The 20,059-nt window shown below is 40.6% G+C and overlaps 1 protein-coding gene across 2 annotated transcripts in view; it reads left to right on the plus strand.

Moving 5' to 3' along the window:
* The window catches only part of ttc27 (tetratricopeptide repeat domain 27), a 160,840-nt gene that overhangs the window by 30,000 nt on the left and 110,781 nt on the right, over positions 1-20,059 (plus strand). For both annotated transcript variants that reach the window (XM_049464187.1, XM_049464188.1), the window contains exons 6-7: positions 6,650-6,814; positions 8,338-8,480. In XM_049464187.1, coding sequence (XP_049320144.1) covers positions 6,650-6,814; positions 8,338-8,480 — 308 coding nt within the window. The remainder of the gene's footprint in view (positions 1-6,649; positions 6,815-8,337; positions 8,481-20,059) is intronic.

The raw sequence follows: 20,059 nt of genomic DNA on the forward strand, positions 1-20,059 counted from the left end.
GTCAAACGAATTGTTCTGCTTGAAGCTGCAGTCTTAATTAGGTTCTCCTGCCTTTTGAAATGAGTTTTTAAAGCATCTTTTCCTATCAGACACACTTCAGCTGAAGCCAGCTCAGATGATGTTCATACATTAAAAAAGGAGAAGGATACTTTCATCCTCATCTTTCTGCTCATTGGAGTCATCTCAGTGGGTCACTGAATAGTGGAGATACGCTAAGCACCACTTACTCAGTTAGAACAGCACTTAAGCATTATTTTTTTAGTAATTCATCTAACCTTTTTTTATTAACTGATTAATCCAAGGACTAATATATTGTCGCTTTCCTTGAAAAACACTTATCTCCATTTTTGTCGATTTTTTTATTTACTACATAATTTGAACAGACAAACTGTTCCTTACACCGTGCTAAAATTTCTTGATGAACGGACCAATAGAAACTCTTCAAAATGACCTGAAATAAACTCTTTTTACATTGACTTCCATTTAAAGTTTACAAGGTTTTTTTCTCTCTCCTATAAAGTTGCTGTTTTGGAGATAAGTGTTTTTCATTGGACAGCAGTGATATTGATTATGCCTAAGGGTTTTGTGTGTTTGTGCTCAGTTAGATCAATTTACCAAGATTCTTAAAAAAAATACTGTACCAGTTTGGACACATTTCTTTTTCTACTGTAAATTTACCGTATTTTTCACGCTATAAGGCACACTTAAAATCCTTTAAGGGTGTTTTCACACCAGCACTGTTTGGTCCAGTTAAAAAAAAACTCTTAGTGTGGTTTGATTGAGCATGTGTGAAAACAGTAATCGCAGTCGGGTTCGGATCAAAAGAACAAAACAAAGTCCCAAACGAACTCTGGAGAGGTTCGTGAAACCAGACCAAACAGAGGGAGAAAACGCTCCAATTAAACAAACTCATCAACTGATCCGGACCAGAGAAACAAACTACAGGTGTGAAAACACCTTAATTTGACCAAAAATAGCAAAAAAAAAAAAGAGCAGGAAAGCCACTCTGCTGAAATACAGCATTATACAGGAGTTTCAGTTAAGGTTCTCCAGCATTAAGGCTGGAGCAGTATTAGCTTTAGCTGCTAACCGAAGCGCTAGCTTTCATTGTTCAGAGGTGAGTATATCAGACTGTAGGCTGCGTGTTTACTGTGTTAAAACAAGCTATTATACTGTTTTAATCAAAGTCATATAATAAATGTTGTCTGTGACTGATGCTAATACTTTAACATCACAAAAAACATACAGGGGTTGGAGAATGAAACTGAAACACCTGGTTTTAGACCACAATAATTTATTTTCTCGACGGACAGTTCTGGTGGAAACAGGAGAGTTGAGGTGCACATTGTGTTCTGCCGTGTTTTGGGCAGCCGTGGTTTTATGTTTTTTGGATACAATCCGGGTTAGCACCCGAACATCCCTTTCAGACAGCTTCCTCTTACAGCGTCCACAGTTAATCCTGTTGGATGTGGTTAGTCCTGCTTGGTGGTATGCTGACATTGCCCTGGATACCGTGGCTCTTGATACATCACAAAGACTTGCTGTCTTGGTCACAGATGCACCAGCAAGACGTGCACCAACAATTTGTCATCCTTTGAACTCTGGTATTGCAATATTTTAAGTAAAACTGTGCTCTTACCCTGCTGATTGAACCTTCACACTCTGCTCTTACTGGTGCAATGTGCAGTAATGAAGATTGGCCACCAGGCTGCTCCAATTTAGCCATGAAACCTCCCACACTAAAATGACAGGTGTTTCAGTTTTATTGTCCAACCCCTGTATAATTGTTGTTGAAAGATTTTTTATCACAATATATATTGACATTAGGTTGCCCAGCACTAATATATAAATGTAAATTTTTGATGTTTTTGTATGTGGATGACATACATTTACATAGGTTATAGAAATACCAAAGTGTATGTATATATATATATATATATATATATATATATATATATATATATATATATATGTATATATATATGTATATATGTATGAAGGGTGTTTGTTGGTAAGATGTAATGTTGTGCTTTATTTTGGTATTTTGGAAAAATGAAGAAAGCAGAGCTTGTCCCACTCTGTTACTTTAAGATTCTCTGATACTGTGCTGTTTAGTGGGAGGAATTTGAATGTTGCATCAGTAGCCTTTAGCATAAAAGAAAGTAAAATCTCCTGCAGAGTTTTAAAAACCATGGTAGCAGTTTACTGTTGTGGGTTTTTGGTTTTGTAATGCGCTTTAGACTAGTTTGTCCTTCACACTCCATCTGCTCTCACTGGGAGCTTTTAGGCAGTAATTTGCTGCAGGAACACCAAGATCTGACCAATCAATAGAGCAGTGGCATTCTGGATCTGCTGGACTGTTAAATGCAGTGTTGAAACAGCAGTTCAACTTTTCAGAGAGTTTATTTATCTTAAGAACCGTATTCCTGACTTTACATTTTGTTACAATATTGAATATCAAACTGTGAATCTAATTCTACAGTCTAGGGCTGGGCAATATGGCCCAAAAATAATCTCGCAATCAGAATATTTTTCAGAAAATGATATTCTTGGCCATATGCAAGACGCTGAAAATGATTTAATTAATGTCTACATTTTTATGAAAATCTAATGTCTGCTGTATTTCACCACCATCACTTTCCTCTGGAAATAGAATAAGCATTGCTAATAGTCGGTCAGGCTGATGTCAGCAGAATCATGACAAATCGCAAGGCTACTAGCATAGCTCCGCCCTCTCTATCTCCGAGTCTTAGTAACCGAAACAGGCAAGCTGTTGTGTTTTCGCTTATCTCAATAATAGCTCTCAATCACACCTGTTAATTTTTAATATTATGACCACACCCACACAGTTCTCAGAAGTATGAGTAGGAGTTTGTTTTGGTGTGCTTTATCACATAGGGGCTTTAATGTTTTTAGTTTAACAGTTTTAAACATTAAGTAGAAGCAAAAAAAAAAAAATTAAATAACCAGTCAGGATGTAAGCAGCAGTAAAGCTACTCTGCTGAAGTACAGCGTTATATAGGAGTTTTAGTTTAGTTCTGCAGCACTGAGACTGGAACGGTATTAGTATTAGCTGCTAACCGCTCTAAACGCTAGTTCTTTCAGTGTTCAGTGGTGAGTATTATCAGACTGTAGCATGCTGCTAACCAACTAGCACTGCTGGAGCAGCATAAGCATTGCTCACTAACTAGGGATGCAACGGTTCTTGGTATTTTATTGAACCGTTAGGTAAGGCCTGTTCGGTGCGATACACCCAGATGGACCTCTGTATTACGGAAGAGCGAACGCTCCGGTACTGAATGGCCAGAGGGAGAGGCTGCTGAGCGCGTGCTGTTGGGCGCAGCAGTTGGTGGTTGCAGTGAGTTCTCCTCCTTCTCCACATCACCATAAACTGGCTGTTTTCGGCCGCTTGAATGAGTAAAATCTGTTCAGAATGATGTTAATGAACACTACAACACTGCGCAGACCTATTATTTAACAAAAATGTGTAAAAACAGCTAAACACAGCGCTGCACGTCAAACGCAGACAAGTGGAGAAGCTCGCCCACGCCCAGAGCTGCCTGATTAGCATTTTTTAAACAGTTTGATTTGTTACTTAAGGTTATAATAGTTTTGAATGTTTCATGATAGTTTAATTTTGTTTTGTTTTTACCTTTTCGTTATTTCGTTCGTTTTCGTTAACGAGAATACTTGGTGACTTGGTTTTATTGTGATTATCATGCCAGAGCTTTATATAAAATAAAAATAGCATTAAAAAACAGATGCCTATGTCACAATTTCCTGGAGCCTGAGGAATGTGGTGGGAAATCTCGAGTCGGGTTCGGGCAGAGAATCTAAGCTCTAATATTGATAGATCGAAACCGAACCGATATCGTGGCCCAAGAACCTGCGTACCAACCTAACTGTGGCCACAATGTATCATTGCATCTCTACCGCTAACCAAGTGCTCTTTCGCAATTCAGAGGTGAGTATATCGGACTGTAACCCGCGTGTTTACCGTGTTAAAACAAGCTTCATGGGACGCTACTAGCTAACATCTGCCTGGCTTTCTAGAACACTCGGGGTTCCTCAGTGTAGCGCTTTTGGGTGGCATTAGCTGCTAAACATGGCTAGCGCTAGCGCCTTAGTGGAAATCTCAGTAATACATACCCCTTCTGTTTACAGTAAGCTTAGATTTCCAAATAACCCGTTTTCAGGAGAGAAATCTGTGTAGAATTTAAGAATGACAGTTTTGATTACTTAGCTGAGATTTACAGGTCACCACTCAGTGGTGAGACGTGCTGAATTAGAAGGAAAACATGATGAAACATGGCCCTGTTCCTTACTAGTGTTGCATAATGCATTTTATTATCCAGTGCCCCTTCTGTATGAAAATAGACCAGAAAATAGAAGTTTAATGATGATGCAGTACCAGAATAATACTAATGCAGAATACCTTGTGCAATTCTAGTAAAAAATGCCCTTAAAGCTTTAGAGTTAATAACAAAACGATTACAAAATATACTAAATTTAAAACAGAATATTACTATTGTCATGCTAGTTTTTTTTTGTTTGTTTATTTTTACTGTTTCAAAAAATATTATTGGTTAATTTTTTAACCAAACAATATTATTGGTTACAAAATGATCCTCCTACTAAAATCCAAGGTATTGCTAATCAGCAGGGATTTTCCCAAATGGTAAGATTCATGTTTTTGCTTAAATTCTAATCTTACATAAGGTCTAAACAGGTTCTGTTATTACCATTTCTTCAAAGAAAATCACTGCACCCTAAGAAACCCTGAATGTGTGTGTGTATATATATATATATATATATATATATATATATATTGCATATATATATGCATTTACATATGATCTTTAGTACAGCTGCATTGAGAACCCTGTTCCGAAAAAAGCAATTATCATGAAGTTTTGTGGCCTTTTATGCATCGTTTTTCATTCGAATCCCTCTCTGACTTCAAATCGATGGAGCATTTTATAAGTAAGTAAATAATAAAGGTGAATTATTCTTTAATCAGCCTTTATACGCAATGAGTTACATGGGTGAGCGGATTTGGAGCCAGGTCTTTCATCACTCTACTTAGTAAATGTCAACCTGCAGCAGGGGTTTACTGAGGGTAATAGAGTGGGACCCTGCTAGGATTTAAACTGGGGGAGAAAGGTGGAAATAGTGTGGAATTTCTAGATGGGAAATTGTGTGTGAATGAATTTTTATTTATTTATTTTTGTTTTTATTACATTTTGGAATTTGTATTTTGAGTAGCTTTTTCTTTCGTGAAGCACATTTGAATTGCACTCAAAAAATTAAGGCTTTTTTTTATTATTATAATTTTTTTCATAGACATTATTGTCTGAAAGTGCTTTTCCTTGATTGACTGACTGATTTATAGATACAAATTTATAGATGTAATTTCTCGTAACTAGTCATGTCACCACACGTGATATTTTTTCATGAAGGTGACTTCCAATAAAGAACACACACACACACACACACACACACACACACGCACACACACACATCCCTTAATATGTGGTCGGCTCCTGAAGGCTGAAGAGCGTCGTTAGCATAGGCAGCCGTATAAATTATCCTGGTGTGTGTGTTGCGTGTACTGAAACGGATTTTAATCTCGAAGCTGTGGAGCCTTCGGAGATTTTCATTCTGGTCATGGCCACATAGAGCACGTGAAGGACACAGCTGTCACATGATTCTGTCTGCTTTGCCTGTGCCTTCAAGGTCTTGTTACTCAACTCCTTACATGTGTAGGATATGTCTTAGATTTAGGCACTGAAAGAAGGCAAAGGGACATTTGACTTTGTTTCATTTTATTTGTTAAATCTTTGCGTGCCACCAGTGATAGTGGTAGCAATTAAAAAAAGAAGATACAGCTCTGTAGCAAACATTAGTCAGTTAGCACAACAAGCTAACACACTGGAGTAATGAGCTCTGTCCAGCCTGGAGAGAAAAGAGAACAGCACTTTATCTGAGGAGCTCCTGCTGCTGTTCCTCACCATATGAGTGTTTTTATCCTGCTAGTTGGTAGTGCCCTGGTTTACCGGAACACTCAGGGTTCCCTTAGTGTAGCTCTGTCGGGAGGCATTTACAGTGTAAAAAATCTGGTAATCTCTTTTTAATTTAAGCATAATTTCTTATTTTTTTTAATTAAATAAGCAAAAAAAGAATTATATGCAAATGTTTACACACTGATCTCATTAGACTAACAAGTACATTGTTCCATAATGCTTCTGATTGCTTGATTTTAAGTAAGGAATGGTAGGTATCATATAGGTATATGTATGTTATATACAGTACAAAAACGCATGAACTCATAATCGATAAAAAAAAAAAAATTGAATCAATATATCCCTAGTCTATATCAACAGTTTTTCTTAATGTTATTTAATTATATCCGTGTTAAAACATTGTAATGCACATGGTCAAAATGTCTCCCAGTGTGTTGTGGTAATATTATAATTTTGCCCAGCCCTACATATTCCTGACTCTCCTGCATCTGTAAGTCAGCGCATGTTACACCTTGCTCCCCCATAGAGCGTCCATATGCTCCCACTGTGTTTACATCCTTGTAAGCAGCTAGTCAACATCTCCCCCCCCTCATCTGCTCTCTCTTCTCTGCTCTTTTTTCCTGCAGTGTGTAAACGTGAGGAACTCTTCAGCAGCCAAACACACAAGAACCTGTCTCTGCTCTTTCACCTGGAGTGCAGCTATACCTGCCTGACCTACTACGACTTCCTCAAGGCCAAAGAGCGCCTGCAGAAAGCCCGGGATCTGGCAGCGCTCGACATTAACATGACTGGTAATAAAGTAATCCCTTGTATTGTTGTAGTTATTTGAGCATAGTGAGTGTACATGTTAAGAACAGTGCTGGTTGATGTGCATTTGTTATGTAATAATATTCTGATATGGATGTGAACTACATAAAATTCAGTCGTCTTACACTGACAGAGTTACTGTAATTCCAGGATATAAGCCGCTTCTTTTTTTACACGCTTTGAACCCTGTGGCTTATTTAATTTCTGAATCAGTTTCTCTGACAACGGACAACATTTCTCCCAAATTCCAAATAAAAATGGTCATTTAGAGCATTTATTTGCAGAAAATGAGAAATGGCTGACATAATAAAAAAAAGATGCAGATCTTTTAAACCTCAAATAATGTAAAGAAAAGAGATTCGTATTCATGAAGTTTTAAGAGTTCAGAAATCAATATTTGGTGGAATAACCCTGGTTTTTAATCACAGTTTTCATGCATCTTGGCATGTTCTCCTCCACCAGTCTTACACGCTTCTTTTAAATAACTTTGTCTTTACTCCTGGTGCAAAAATTTAAGCAGTTCAGCTTGGTTTGATGGTTTGTGATCATCCATCTTCCTCTTGATTATATTCCAGAGGTTTTCTGTTTGGTAAAATCAAAGGAACTCAAAGCAAAGCTGCATGAGCGGGGGTTCAAACCTGCGACCTCCCGCTCATAGTGGCAGCGCTTTAGACCGCTGAACCACTCGGCACCCCGGCACCAAATATTTTTATACCTTTTGGGAATCGGTAGTAACGAGACGCTTCGATCGGTGCCTTTTTTGTAGCGCATTTCGATACCCAGCCCTAGTCAGGTGCTGCCTGTATCTGTAAATATTCTTTTTTTCTTTCTAAAATCAGTGGATGCAGCTTACATTCAGGTGCACTCAATAGCCTGGAAATTACGGTAGGCAATATCGTAAAAAAAAAAATTATAGATCCCAATTAAAGATGGATATTGCCCAAAATGTGAATGAGTTGCATTGAATTGGATTTCAGCTTTCTGTTTGCAATCTCATCAAGAGTTTAATTAGAATTTCGGGGACCTTTTTCAGTTTAGTTCTGAATTGTGTACAAACCTTGCTTCCCATGTAACGTAACATTATGACAGTGCTGCATATGGATACACAGAAAGCAGATCACTGCTCAGTAAAATTTACACAGAAAAAGACAGACAGAATTTAGATAAATAAAAAAATCAACAAATGCTAATGCTACGTTAGCTTAGCTAACCTTTACCATTCTTGCCCTGTACAGCTCAGAATATATATTTCAGCTGGAAAACAGTTAATGAAAAGGGAGTTAACCTTGTGCAATGTGATGATGAACATTTCTTTTTTGAATTTAATTTGTTAAACATTGGACAAACCAATGTTAGCTGGCTCTTGCGGGCTCCCTCCCACACTCCCTGCACTGTGTACAGCAGTGCTCTGCTGGGGGAGTACAGAGAGGGATGGAGTGTATGGGCTGAGTATGGGAGGAAAAAAACACCTAGAGCCAGTACTGATGATTTGTATTGTGCTTTTCAGGTGCGCTTGGGAAGAGAACTCGTTTTCAGGAGAATTTTCTTGCTCAGCTCATCCTTGATGTGAAGAGGAAGGAGAACTCCCCTTTTATTGAAAGTGAGAGCAGCTTCTCGCCTGCACCCACGCCCAAAGATCTCCTGCCAAAGGTATGAACAAACACCTGTGCGCACACACACACACACACAAGGAATATCAACGTCAAATACTGTGCATTGTTCATTGTAGCCACCAGGGGGTGACCTTTGCTCTTGGGTTTACTGCAGAAAGGACATTGAAAAGCAGTGAAGGTCAAGCTTGCTGGCACACTATATCCCATGCAGATGTGTGTGTGTGTGTGTCTATCTCTCTCTCTCTCTCTCTCTCTCTCTCTCTCTTTCTCTCTCGCGCCCTCAGGCAGTGAGTTACTTTTATTGCACATTCTTGAACGTTGGTCAAGTTCTCTCTATCTGCTCTGTAATAGAGCTGTAATCCAGTGACTGCTGTATTGGCTTCTGCTCAGACTGACAGAGAATGAAGGGTCTGTGGAGAGAGGGAGGCATATGGTGAAAGGCCACTGCCTGTGAAAGGCTAGAAAAGCTTGAATTATTATCGCTCAGTTCTTATGCATGGTATTGGTATGTCAGGAGGTAGGGTTGCACTGATATGATACTGTATCGGTATCGGTGCGGATACTGCCACTTACACACTAGGGGTGTCACGATTCTCTAAATCGTCGATTCGATTTTATTTCCGATTTTAGGGTCTTTTTTTTTTTTTTTTTTTTACAGCACAGAGGCTTATTTCAAAAGTTGGGCTTGATATAAGTGATGCAAGTGATACAAGTGATCTGTAATACACCACAGTAAGCACTAATGGTCAAATTTAAATAATTTAATTAAGATATATATGTAATGCCATCTTGTGGATTTTTTTTGGTAGCAGCAGTGTGCACTATAAGAACAGCAATGTGCAACATAAAATAAATAATAAAAAAATACAGGAACAGTCATGTACAAAATAATAGAACAATTAGAGCCATAACAAACTGAACTCTATCCTACTATAACAGTTTAATATGAAAAATAAGACTTTTTCGATCCCTGAGAATGACAAGTTTTTTTCTTTAGCAAAGATATATTATTAATTTTATCTGAGAGAAAGATGCTTCTTAAGGTACCAAAACTATTAACATATTTGAGGCTACACAAAACAACTGTTATTTTTATATTAAGTTTTTCTTTAAGAAGATGAGAATGTCCAAATTCTCTGGAGAAAGGGCTGCTCTTTGAGCACTCACAATGCAGCTACAGTGTGCTGCGCCATTTGCGTAGAGCGCGTCGACCCTCTTTTTGACTTCGAGGCTCGAGACCACGACATAATTTCAATTAACACACAGTATCGGTATCGGCAATGGGTATCGGCCGATACCATTTCGGGGTTTGGAATGCGGGAGTAAACAATAGCAGGGTAAACAGCGTGGGTAGAGCATACAGACAAAATGGAGCAGCATAGCAAAGAGCTACTGCAGCAGCAGCGTGACTTTCTACTCAAACAGCAAACAGTAAACAACCACTTAAAGGAACACTGCTCATATATCTTGTAATAAAAAAAATAAAAAAAAGATAATCTGAAAGTGGCCTAAAAATGTTCCTGGTTTTTACCATATTTTAGTCATTATGTGTTTAATTGAAGGCGACAACAAGAGCTCCTTGTCAATCATTATAAGGCAGAAACTGCTGCGCAGCCAATCAGGTTATCATATCTTATTCAGGATAAGACAGTTGGTATCTGTATCGATACTCGGTATCAGCCGATACCAGAAAAGCTGGTATCGGTAAGAAAAAAGTGCTATCGGTGCATCCCTATCAGGAGGTTTAAGAGTTTAGCTTAATGCTGGGCAATATTGTAAAAAAAAAAAAAAAAATGATATTCTTTAAATATATGAGTAGTGCTTTATTAAACTCCACCTAGACAACATACTGCACTGACACGTTTCAAGGACAATTACATACAAACGATAATTTTTATATTTGATGAATCACTGATTTTTTTTGTGATTAGTCGAATGATCGGATCATAAGTTTATTGAATAAAAACCTACAGCTTTTCGCACTAGAATGCAGCTGCTATTATATAACCATCATTAGATTTCAGGTATTTCAGCTAACTAAAAATAAAAACAATTAAAATCCTAGTTTATTAAACCTTTAATGAAATATGCAGCTCCTTGCAACAAATAATAATTTAACTGTTTAGCATAAAGTGTAAACAACTGTGCAAAATAAGGATAAGGCACTGACTTAAACAACACAAAAATAAATACATTAACAAATATTTTTTTTTTAGGTTTTTCTTTCTTTCATTTGTCTCTGACATCAAACAACTGAGCTGCATTTAAATCAAATTAGGTAGGTACCTAAAACTAATTATTCACAAAAATAAGGTTTTAGTCTCGCTGACTCAAATATAACAAAAGTGCATTTTGTGCTCAGTGCTCACAACTGCATTCAACTTACTACACTCTGACTATACAGTCCCAAAATGCACAAGGCTCTTGTTCATAGCCAGGAAAGTTAGCATTTCCACATGTCTTGGAGAAAGGCTTGCGCTCTTTACTCTTTTAGCACTGAAACGTAACGTTAGAAAACATTAGCATTCCTATTCAAACACATCACTGTTATAACGTTACAAAAAACACATGAATGCGTGCTAAGTAGGGCTGTGAATCTTTGGGAATCTTACAGTTCGATTCAGAATTGATTCTTGGGGTCACGATTCGATTTTTTTCTGATTCTTTCGAATCGATTGGATTTCTTTTTCTTCGTCCTCCATACTTTAGCGGCGCAACAACAAACACTAACACAACACTACACATCTCTCTGAAGCCTAATACGGAGAGTCAGTAAGAGCAAAAACTTTCCCTGTCCTGTTGCTGCTGTCTCGCGACACTCACCTACTGTCCCGCGGAGCTTTTTAACTGTACCGCAGAGCTTTTTAACTGTACCGCGGAGCTCAGCTACTGTCGTGCGGAGCTTTTTAACTGTACTGCAGAGCTCAGCTACTGTCGTGTGGAGCTTTTTAACTGTACTGCGAAGCTCAGCTACTGTCGTGCGGAGCTTTTTAACTGTACCGCGGAGCTCAGCTACTGTCGTGCGGAGCTTTTTAACTGTACCGCGGAGCTCAGCTACTGTCGTGCGGAGCTTTTTAACTGTACTGCGAAGCTCAGCTACTGTCGTGTGGAGCTTTTTAACTGTACTGCGAAGCTCAGCTACTGTCGTGCGGAGCTTTTTAACTGTACTGCAGAGCTCAGCTACTGTCGTGCGGAGCTTTTTAACTGTACCGCGGAGCTCAGCTACTGTCGTGCGGAGCTTTTTAACTGTCTCGCAGAGCTCAGCTACTGTCGTGCGGAGCTTTTTAACTGTACCATGGAGCTTAGCTACTGTCGTGCAGAGCTTTTTAACTGTACCGTGGAGCTTAGCTACTGTCGTGTGGAGCTTTTTAACTGTACCGCGGAGCTCAGCTACTGTCGTGCGGAGCTTTTTAACTGTACCGCGGAGCTCAGCTACTGTCGTGCGGAGCTTTTTAACTGTACCGCGGAGCTCAGCTACTGTCGTGCGGAGCTTTTTAACTGTACCGCGGAGCTCAGCTACTGTCGTGCGGAGCTTTTTAACTGTACCGCGGAGCTCAGCTACTGTCGTGTGGAGCTTTTTAACTGTACCGCGGAGCTCAGCTACTGTCGTGCGGAGCTTTTTAACTGTACCGCGGAGCTCAGCTACTGTCGTGCGGAGCTTTTTAACTGTCTCGCAGAGCTCAGCTACTGTCGTGCGGAGCTTTTTAACTGTACCATGGAGCTTAGCTACTGTCGTGCAGAGCTTTTTAACTGTACCGTGGAGCTTAGCTACTGTCGTGTGGAGCTTTTTAACTGTACCGCGGAGCTCAGCTACTGTCGTGCGGAGCTTTTTAACTGTACCGCGGAGCTCAGCTACTGTCGTGCGGAGCTTTTTAACTGTACCGCGGAGCTCAGCTACTGTCGTGCGGAGCTTTTTAACTGTACCGCGGAGCTCAGCTACTGTCGTGCGGAGCTTTTTAACTGTACCGCGGAGCTCAGCTACTGTCGTGCGGAGCTTTTTAACTGTACCGCGGAGCTCAGCTACTGTCGTGCGGAGCTTTTTAACTGTACCGCGGAGCTCAGCTACTGTCGTGCGGAGCTTTTTAACTGTACCGCGGAGCTCAGCTACTGTCGTGCGGAGCTTTTTAACTGTACCGCGGAGCTCAGCTACTGTCGTGTGGAGCTTTTTAACTGTACCGCGGAGCTCAGCTACTGTCGTGCGGAGCTTTTTTTTTTTTTTTTTTAATTTTATTTTTTATTGTGGAAATGTATAGCAACACAAAGTCACAAAGCAATCACAACTAGATATTTCCATTTATCTTTTTTTTTTTTTTTTTTCCCCCCCTCCCTTTTTCAACTTCTATGAACGAATCCCCATTATTACACTCCACCCATCCCACCATCTCCCCCAATCCCACACAGCATCCCTCAACCCCCCATCCCCCCACAAAAAAAAAAAAAAAAAAAAAGACAAATAATAATAATAAACAAACAAAACTATTAAGCAACAACAATGGAACAAAACAAATAGACAAAACAAAGTCAAATGAGATCAGCAAGTAAATAATAAACAAATATATAACTAAGAGGGAAGGAAGTGATTTACTGAAGAAGGATTAATCAATGTCTGTTATAGATTTAATGTTGCTTATATTGCTTAGAATTGGTGCCCAAATATTTAGAAATTTTTTCCTAGAGCCCCTAAGGGAATATTTAATTTTTTCCAGCTGAATAAACTGCATCAAGTCTCTAAGCCACACAGAAGCTTTTGGTGGGTATTTTGATTTCCAGTGTAATAGAATTCTCCTGCGAGCAAGAAGGGTTGTAAAGGCTATGATTGTTCTGTGACTTTTATCAGATATACCAAATATGGCAGTAAGTGGATTAGGTTGAAGATCTATATTAAGAGATTCTGATAAAAATGTAAAAATTGAAAGCCAATAGGCGGTTAAAGCGGGGCAAGACCAGAACATATGGGTTAGATTGGCCGGGGTGTTGTGACACTTATCGCAATAGATATCACTATTGGAGTACATTTTGGCCAGTCTTGCTTTAGAGAAATGAACACGATGTAATACTTTAAACTGTATCAGGCCTAACCTTGCACAAGAGATGCTGTTATTAACCCTTTGCAGAGCACAGTTCCATGGTCCTTCTTCAATTACTATACCCAATTCCTTCTCCCAATCAGCCTTAATTTTAGTCAGAGTCAGATTTTTAAGGGAAGATATAACGTCTGTTAGTTTTGAAATCAACCCTTTTATGTTGGGGAGGGTTTCTAATATGTCATCCAAGACTGAAGTTTGAGGCAAGTTAGGAAAGTTCGGGTCCAAATTTCTCAAAAAGTGCCGGATCTGAAAGTAACGGAACATGTCAGATCGGCGAAGGTTAAATTTTGCTGATAGCTCATCAAAGCTTGGAAATGTGGAGTCTATATATGCGTCCTTAAAGCTAGAGATACCTTTTCTACACCAAGTAGAAAATGCAGAATCCAGTTTTGCAGGTAGAAATAAGTGATTATTGCATATAGGGCTCATATGAAGGAAGTGTTTAAATCCAAAGTGCTCTCTAAATTGATTCCATATTTTAAGTGTATTGATAACAATTAGGTTATTAGTAAAGGTTGAGGCAGACAGGGGGAGATTGGAGGTGACCAACGCCTTAAAAGAGGTCGAGATACAAGAGAAGGCCTCAAGTTGACACCACCCAGAATCTGGGGCATGAAGCCAGTGGATTATTTTTTGAATATTTGCAGCCCAGTAATAGTAACAAAGGTTTGGAAGGGCTAACCCACCCTGTTGCTTGGGTTTCTGCAGTAGCTCTATACGTATTCTGGGATTTTTGCCATTCCAAATAAACTCAGTAAAAGATTTTTCAACAGATTTAAAGAAAGATTTACTAAGATACAGTGGTATACTTTGAAATAAGTACAGGAATTTGGGAAGGACGTTCATTTTTATGCAGTTTACTCTCCCTGTCAGAGATAGATTAAGTGACCTCCATTTTTTCAAGTCCAGTTTTACTTTTTCCAAGACAGGAGAAAAATTTTCTTGAAAGAGGTTTTGCATGTCTCTTGTAATGTTTATACCAAGGTATTTGAAGCCTTTTTTCGACATATGAAAGGGTAGTATATTTTCTGGAATTTTAAGTGCCAAATCATTAATGGGGAAACATTCACTTTTATCAAAATTTAATTTATATCCAGAGAAAGTGCCAAACCTCTTTAGAATATGAACAATATGTGACATACTAAGAACAGGGTTTGATATATATAACAATAAATCGTCCGCATATAAAGATAGTCTATGTTCTAGTCCACCTCTGAAAATTCCATTAATTAATGATGATGATTTAAGTATGATAGACAGGGGTTCAATAGCCAAGGCAAACAGTAGAGGACTGATGGGACACCCCTGACGGGTTCCTCTTGATAGTTGAAAGTACTGTGATTGTTTGCCATTTGTGATAATCGATGCTTTGGGAGATGAGTATAAAAGTTTGATCCATGAGATAAAGATGGGTCCAAATCCAAATTTCGCTAAGCTCGAAAACATGTAGGGCCATTCAACCCTATCAAAGGCTTTTTCTGCGTCAAGGGAGACAACCACCTCTGGTGTCTCCCTGGATTTAGGAGAGTAAATGATGTTTAAAAGACGACGGATGTTTGCAAACGAGTGTCGGCCAGAAATAAAACCGGTTTGATCATCAGAGATCACGTTATGCATTGCAGTTTCCAGGCGTATGGCAAGGATCTTGGCTAAGATTTTGACATCACTATTCAACAAAGAGATGGGCCGATATGAGTTACACTCTAATTTATCTTTACCAGGCTTAAGCAGAAGGCAAATTGAGGCTTGAGTCATTGTTGGTGGCAGTACACCTTTAGATAACGAGTCAGTAAACATGTCCAGTAAAATGGGTGATAATTTATTAGAAAAAGCTTGGTAAAATTCTATAGGGTAGCCATCTGGACCAGGTGCCTTGCCCTTTTGTAATGCATGAATTGCGTTAATAATTTCTGTCTGCTCCAGTGGTAAATCAAGATCATTTTTAAGTTCTTCATTAATAGAAGGGGTTTGAAGGCTGTTAAGAAAAACATCCATGTCTGTGCAGTCTGAGGGTATTTCTGAGGTGTAAAGGTTTGAGTAGTATGCAGAAAATGTATCATTAATTTCTTTTGGGTCAATGGTTACCTCGCCGTTGGGTTTCCTAATTTGTGGAATTTGCTGAGTAGCTGCCCGATTCTTAAGCTGTTGTGCCAGAAGGTGTCCGGCTTTTTCACCGTGTTCGTAAACCAGTCCACGTGATTTTAACAAAAGCCGTTCTGTCTTAGTCGTCGTTACTAAATTATATTGAGTTTGAAGGTCTAGTTTTTTTTTATAGAGTTCAGAGGATGGAGAGATTGAGTACTGAGCATCGACTCTGTTTATGGCCTCAATAATTACATCTTGCTCAGCCCTGCACATTGCATTCACTTTAGATGAGTATGCTATGATCTCACCCCTAATTACTACTTTTAGCGTGTCCCATAGAACTGATGGAGAGATGTTGTCTTTTTTATTAAACTCTATGAAATTATCAATTTTAATAGAAATTAAATCACAGAACTCTGCATCAGCAAGCAAAGTTTTATCCATCTTCCAAGAAGACCGAGTTACATTATTAAAAGGGAGTGCAAGATTCAGTATGACTGGTGCATGGTCCGATTCTACTATAGTTGAGTATTCAATTTTTTTAACTGAGGGTAGTGAGCTTTTTTCAATAAAAAAATAATCTATTCTACTGTAGGAGTGATGCACAGGGGAGAAAAAGGAAAAAGATTGACTCTGAGGGTATAGTGTGCGCCATGGATCGATGCATCCCAATTGCTCCATATAAACTGACAGTGTCTTAGCCATTTTTGATGGGATAGCGGACGTGGGGTTAGAACGGTCCAAGGCTGGGTTAATTACACAATTCAGGTCTCCGCCAAAAATCAATTGATGGGAATTTAACTCTGGTATCAGAGACATTACTTTTTGTATGAATTTTTCATCGTCCCAATTGGGAGCGTAGATATTAACCAGAACAACAGGATTGTGAAACAGAAGGCCTGATACAATCACAAAGCGTCCAAATGGGTCTGATTTTATATGGGTTGCGTTAAACTGGATCCTTTTATGAAACAATATGGCTGTTCCCCGTGTCTTTGAGTTAAAGTTAGAGTGGTATATTTGTCCAACCCAAGATTTTTTAAGTCTAATTTGGTCTTTTACCAATAGGTGGGTTTCCTGCAGGAATGCGATGTCACAGTTTAAGTACTTAAGATGATTGAATATCCTGGCTCTTTTAACTGGTCCATTTAGACCTTTTACATTCCAGCTAACAAAGCGTGTTCCCATTTTGCCTTAGAGATATAAAGCAGTAAAAGAATCTGTATACAAAAAAAAAAAAAAAAAAAAAAAAAAAAAAAAAAGAAAAAGGGGGGGTACAGAGGAATCCCAACCCTTAACTCATTCCCAGAACAAATGCCTATACTTGCTTCTCTTCTTGAGTCAAGCTGCAGGCTAACCTTTTCACATACGGATTTCGTAAAGTATAACCACATAACGCTGCTAACTACAGAGCTCCCAGAAAAAGAATAGGGTGTTAAGGTGAAACTTGCATTACAGACGTGAGTATATACAAATGCTTCTAAGAAATCAAGTTTACACATTTGTAAGCAATCGAATTAAATGAACACAGAAACATAGGACCAAGGGCAAAATAAAAAATTTTAGCGCTACATAACCTCGTTTACGGTGGTAACATGTGTGCTCTTGGCACAGTTAAGACTGTGTTTAATAAAAGTTCAGATGACTATTTACCGGACCCTTGATCAAAGAACTTCTGAGCTTCATCGGCCGAGTTGAAGACATGGATGTTGTCCCCCAGAAAAACACGCAGCCGGGCCGGGTAGAGCAGGTGAAACCGAATGTTCTTCTGATACAGGGCTTGCTTCACACCGTTGAAGGCGGCGCGCTTCTTTGTGAGAGTTGCGCTGAAGTCCTGATAAATCCTGAGAGCGGAACCTTGATAACTCGGCTCATGATTCCTGGCCCAGCGCAGCAATGCTTCTTTTTGTTGAAATCTGGAGAAACAAACTAGAAACGGGCGTGGAGAGTTGTTCAGGCTGGATCTAAGCGATGGGGACCGATGAGCTCTTTCCAGCTCAGGTGGTGAAGGAAAGATATCCGAGCCCACCACTTGCATCAGCAGCTCAGCCATGAACTTGAGCGGGTCTTTGCCTTTTTCGCTGCCCTCGGGAATATTCAGAATGCGCAGATTGGACCTACGCGAGCGATTTTCAAGGTCTTCAAGACGATCTATAAGACTTTGGTTTGTACCACGCAGTGACTCCACGGTGGATTCGATCGCTGTTATCCGGTCGAAGTTGTCTCCGGCCACAGATTCAACAGAGGTAAGGCGTGTTTGAAAAGAGTTGACTGTAGCTTGTAGAGATTCAATGGAGACTTGCAGTGGTTTAACAGCATCTCGAATGAGGAGAGAGATGTCCTCCTTAAGCGAGGACCTCTGCTTTGCAAATTCAGCAGATAGCTGGTCCGCTGTAATGAGCGCGGCATTAGCTGGGTCGTCAGGCATCGCTGCAGGCTGGGAGCACGTTGCGGTCGGATTAGCAAACGATGCTAACTTCCCCGCAGCACTGGTAGCGGCGCGCGTAGCCAGAATTTGCGCTCTTGTTTCGTGTTTAGAGTTCTTTGAGCTGCTCATTTTAGAGGACAGGTCCGGCTAGGAAGTCTACGTACACGTTTCGTGAGAAAACTAAGAGAGAAAAAGTTATTATTTAAAGTTTAGTCAGCCCTTAATCTGGGAGCTCGCTCGCCTGCGTCTTTCCCCTACATCCGGAACCCCGTGCGGAGCTTTTTAACTGTCTCGCAGAGCTCAGCAACATTTGTGCGGTCCTCAGCTACTGTTGTACGGAGCTTATTAGTTTTTTAATGCAATTTTAATTATGCCACCAAGTTTAAACTTCCACCGTAATCTGCTCCGCCCCTGCACTTCTGGTCAACCACTTCTCTGTGAGCTGCGGCGGGCAGCTGCTCACCGTAGCGGGGATCAGCCTTAATCACCATTGAGCCATCACGTACAGTGCAGGAGTGTGCACACTCCACACCTGTGACTCATTCGGCCGTTACGTAAGAATAAAGCGACAAGCGGGCTAATGTGAGAAGGACAGAAAGTTGGGAGTCTTTTATATACTTCTACTTTACATAGATATTAAATTCACATTCACAATTATATTCACATTCCTTATTGAGGATCAGAACAGTCTGTCCATCTTTCCTCAGAGATGAGTGAAGTCATTCGCTCTGTGGCTCACGTGTAATCGTGCATCAGACACGCGTTCGCGTGCACTCCCTGCGTGTCAGTCCTCAAAGATGAATGGGTTATTATTATTACATGCCACGGCAGACTGCTTTCACACACTGGATCACAGCATGTGCAGAGAGCTGGGGAAACAAACACGTGGCCCCTGGGAGCACTTCCAGAGGCCCCTGCAGCCCCTGAACCTCACACGCTCAGATGTCAGGCAAGGTGTTTGCTTCGTTAGCTTTCTGATGCTTTCTGCAGATGGGGTGGAAGCGTGTGTTTGTGTTTGGGAACAGTTGGCTTGTTTAATTGTTTGTTTTTGGTCCCTCCTCTGTCTCTCACCTGGGATGTGAGCTGGGGCTTTTCATCGTTAAACATTTCTTAATTCACGTGGGAGCAAGTCTGACTAGCCTCACTTAAATCAGTCTGGACTGAGATTGTGTAGACAGGTGTGTGTGTGTGTGTGTGCTTGTGTGTGCTTGTGTGTGTGTGTGCTTGTGTGTGTGTGTGCTTGTGTGTGTGTGTGTGTGTGTGTGTGCGCGTGTGTGTGTGTGTGTGTGCGCGTGTGTGTGTGTGTGCGCGTGTGTGTGTGTGTGCGCGTGTGTGTGTGTGTGCGCGTGTGTGTGCGCGTGCGCGTGTGTGTGCGCGTGCGCGTGTGTGTGCGCGTGTGTGTGCGTGTGCGCGTGTGTGTGCGTGTGCGCGTGTGTGCGCGTGTGTGTGTGTGTGCGCGTGTGTGTGTGTGTGCGCGTGTGTGTGTGTGTGCGCGTGTGTGTGTGCGCGTGTGTGTGTGCGCGTGTGTGTGTGTGTGCGCGTGTGTGTGTGTGTGCGCGTGTGTGTGCGCGCGCGCGTGTGTGTGCGCGCGCTTGTGTGTGTGCGCGCGCTTGTGTGTGTGTGTGTACGCTTGTGTGTGCGCTTGTGTGTGTGTGTGCGCTTGTGTGTGCGCTTGTGTGTGTGTGTGTGCGCTTGTGTGTGTGTGTGTGCGCTTGTGTGTGTGTGTGCGCTTGTGTGTGTGTGCGCGCTTTAGGGGTGTCACGATCTCGATATTTTATCGAAATCGAATCGAAATGAGGTCACGATCTCGAGTATCGAAGTCAAAAAGAGGATCGACGATCCCTCCCGCGCGCGCTACGCAAATGGCGCGGCACCAACACAGCGCATCCTATTCATTTAAATAGAGATAGCCACTGCATGAGCGCAGTCGGCGGGAGTGTGATCACTGTTTTTATCTGTCCAACGGGGGAGGGGGGGCGGGGGTTGGGCGCGCTGGTTTTGTATCTGTATCTAACG

This window comes from Astyanax mexicanus, chromosome 14, assembly GCF_023375975.1.
Source record: "Astyanax mexicanus isolate ESR-SI-001 chromosome 14, AstMex3_surface, whole genome shotgun sequence".
NCBI lineage: Eukaryota > Metazoa > Chordata > Actinopteri > Characiformes > Acestrorhamphidae > Astyanax > Astyanax mexicanus.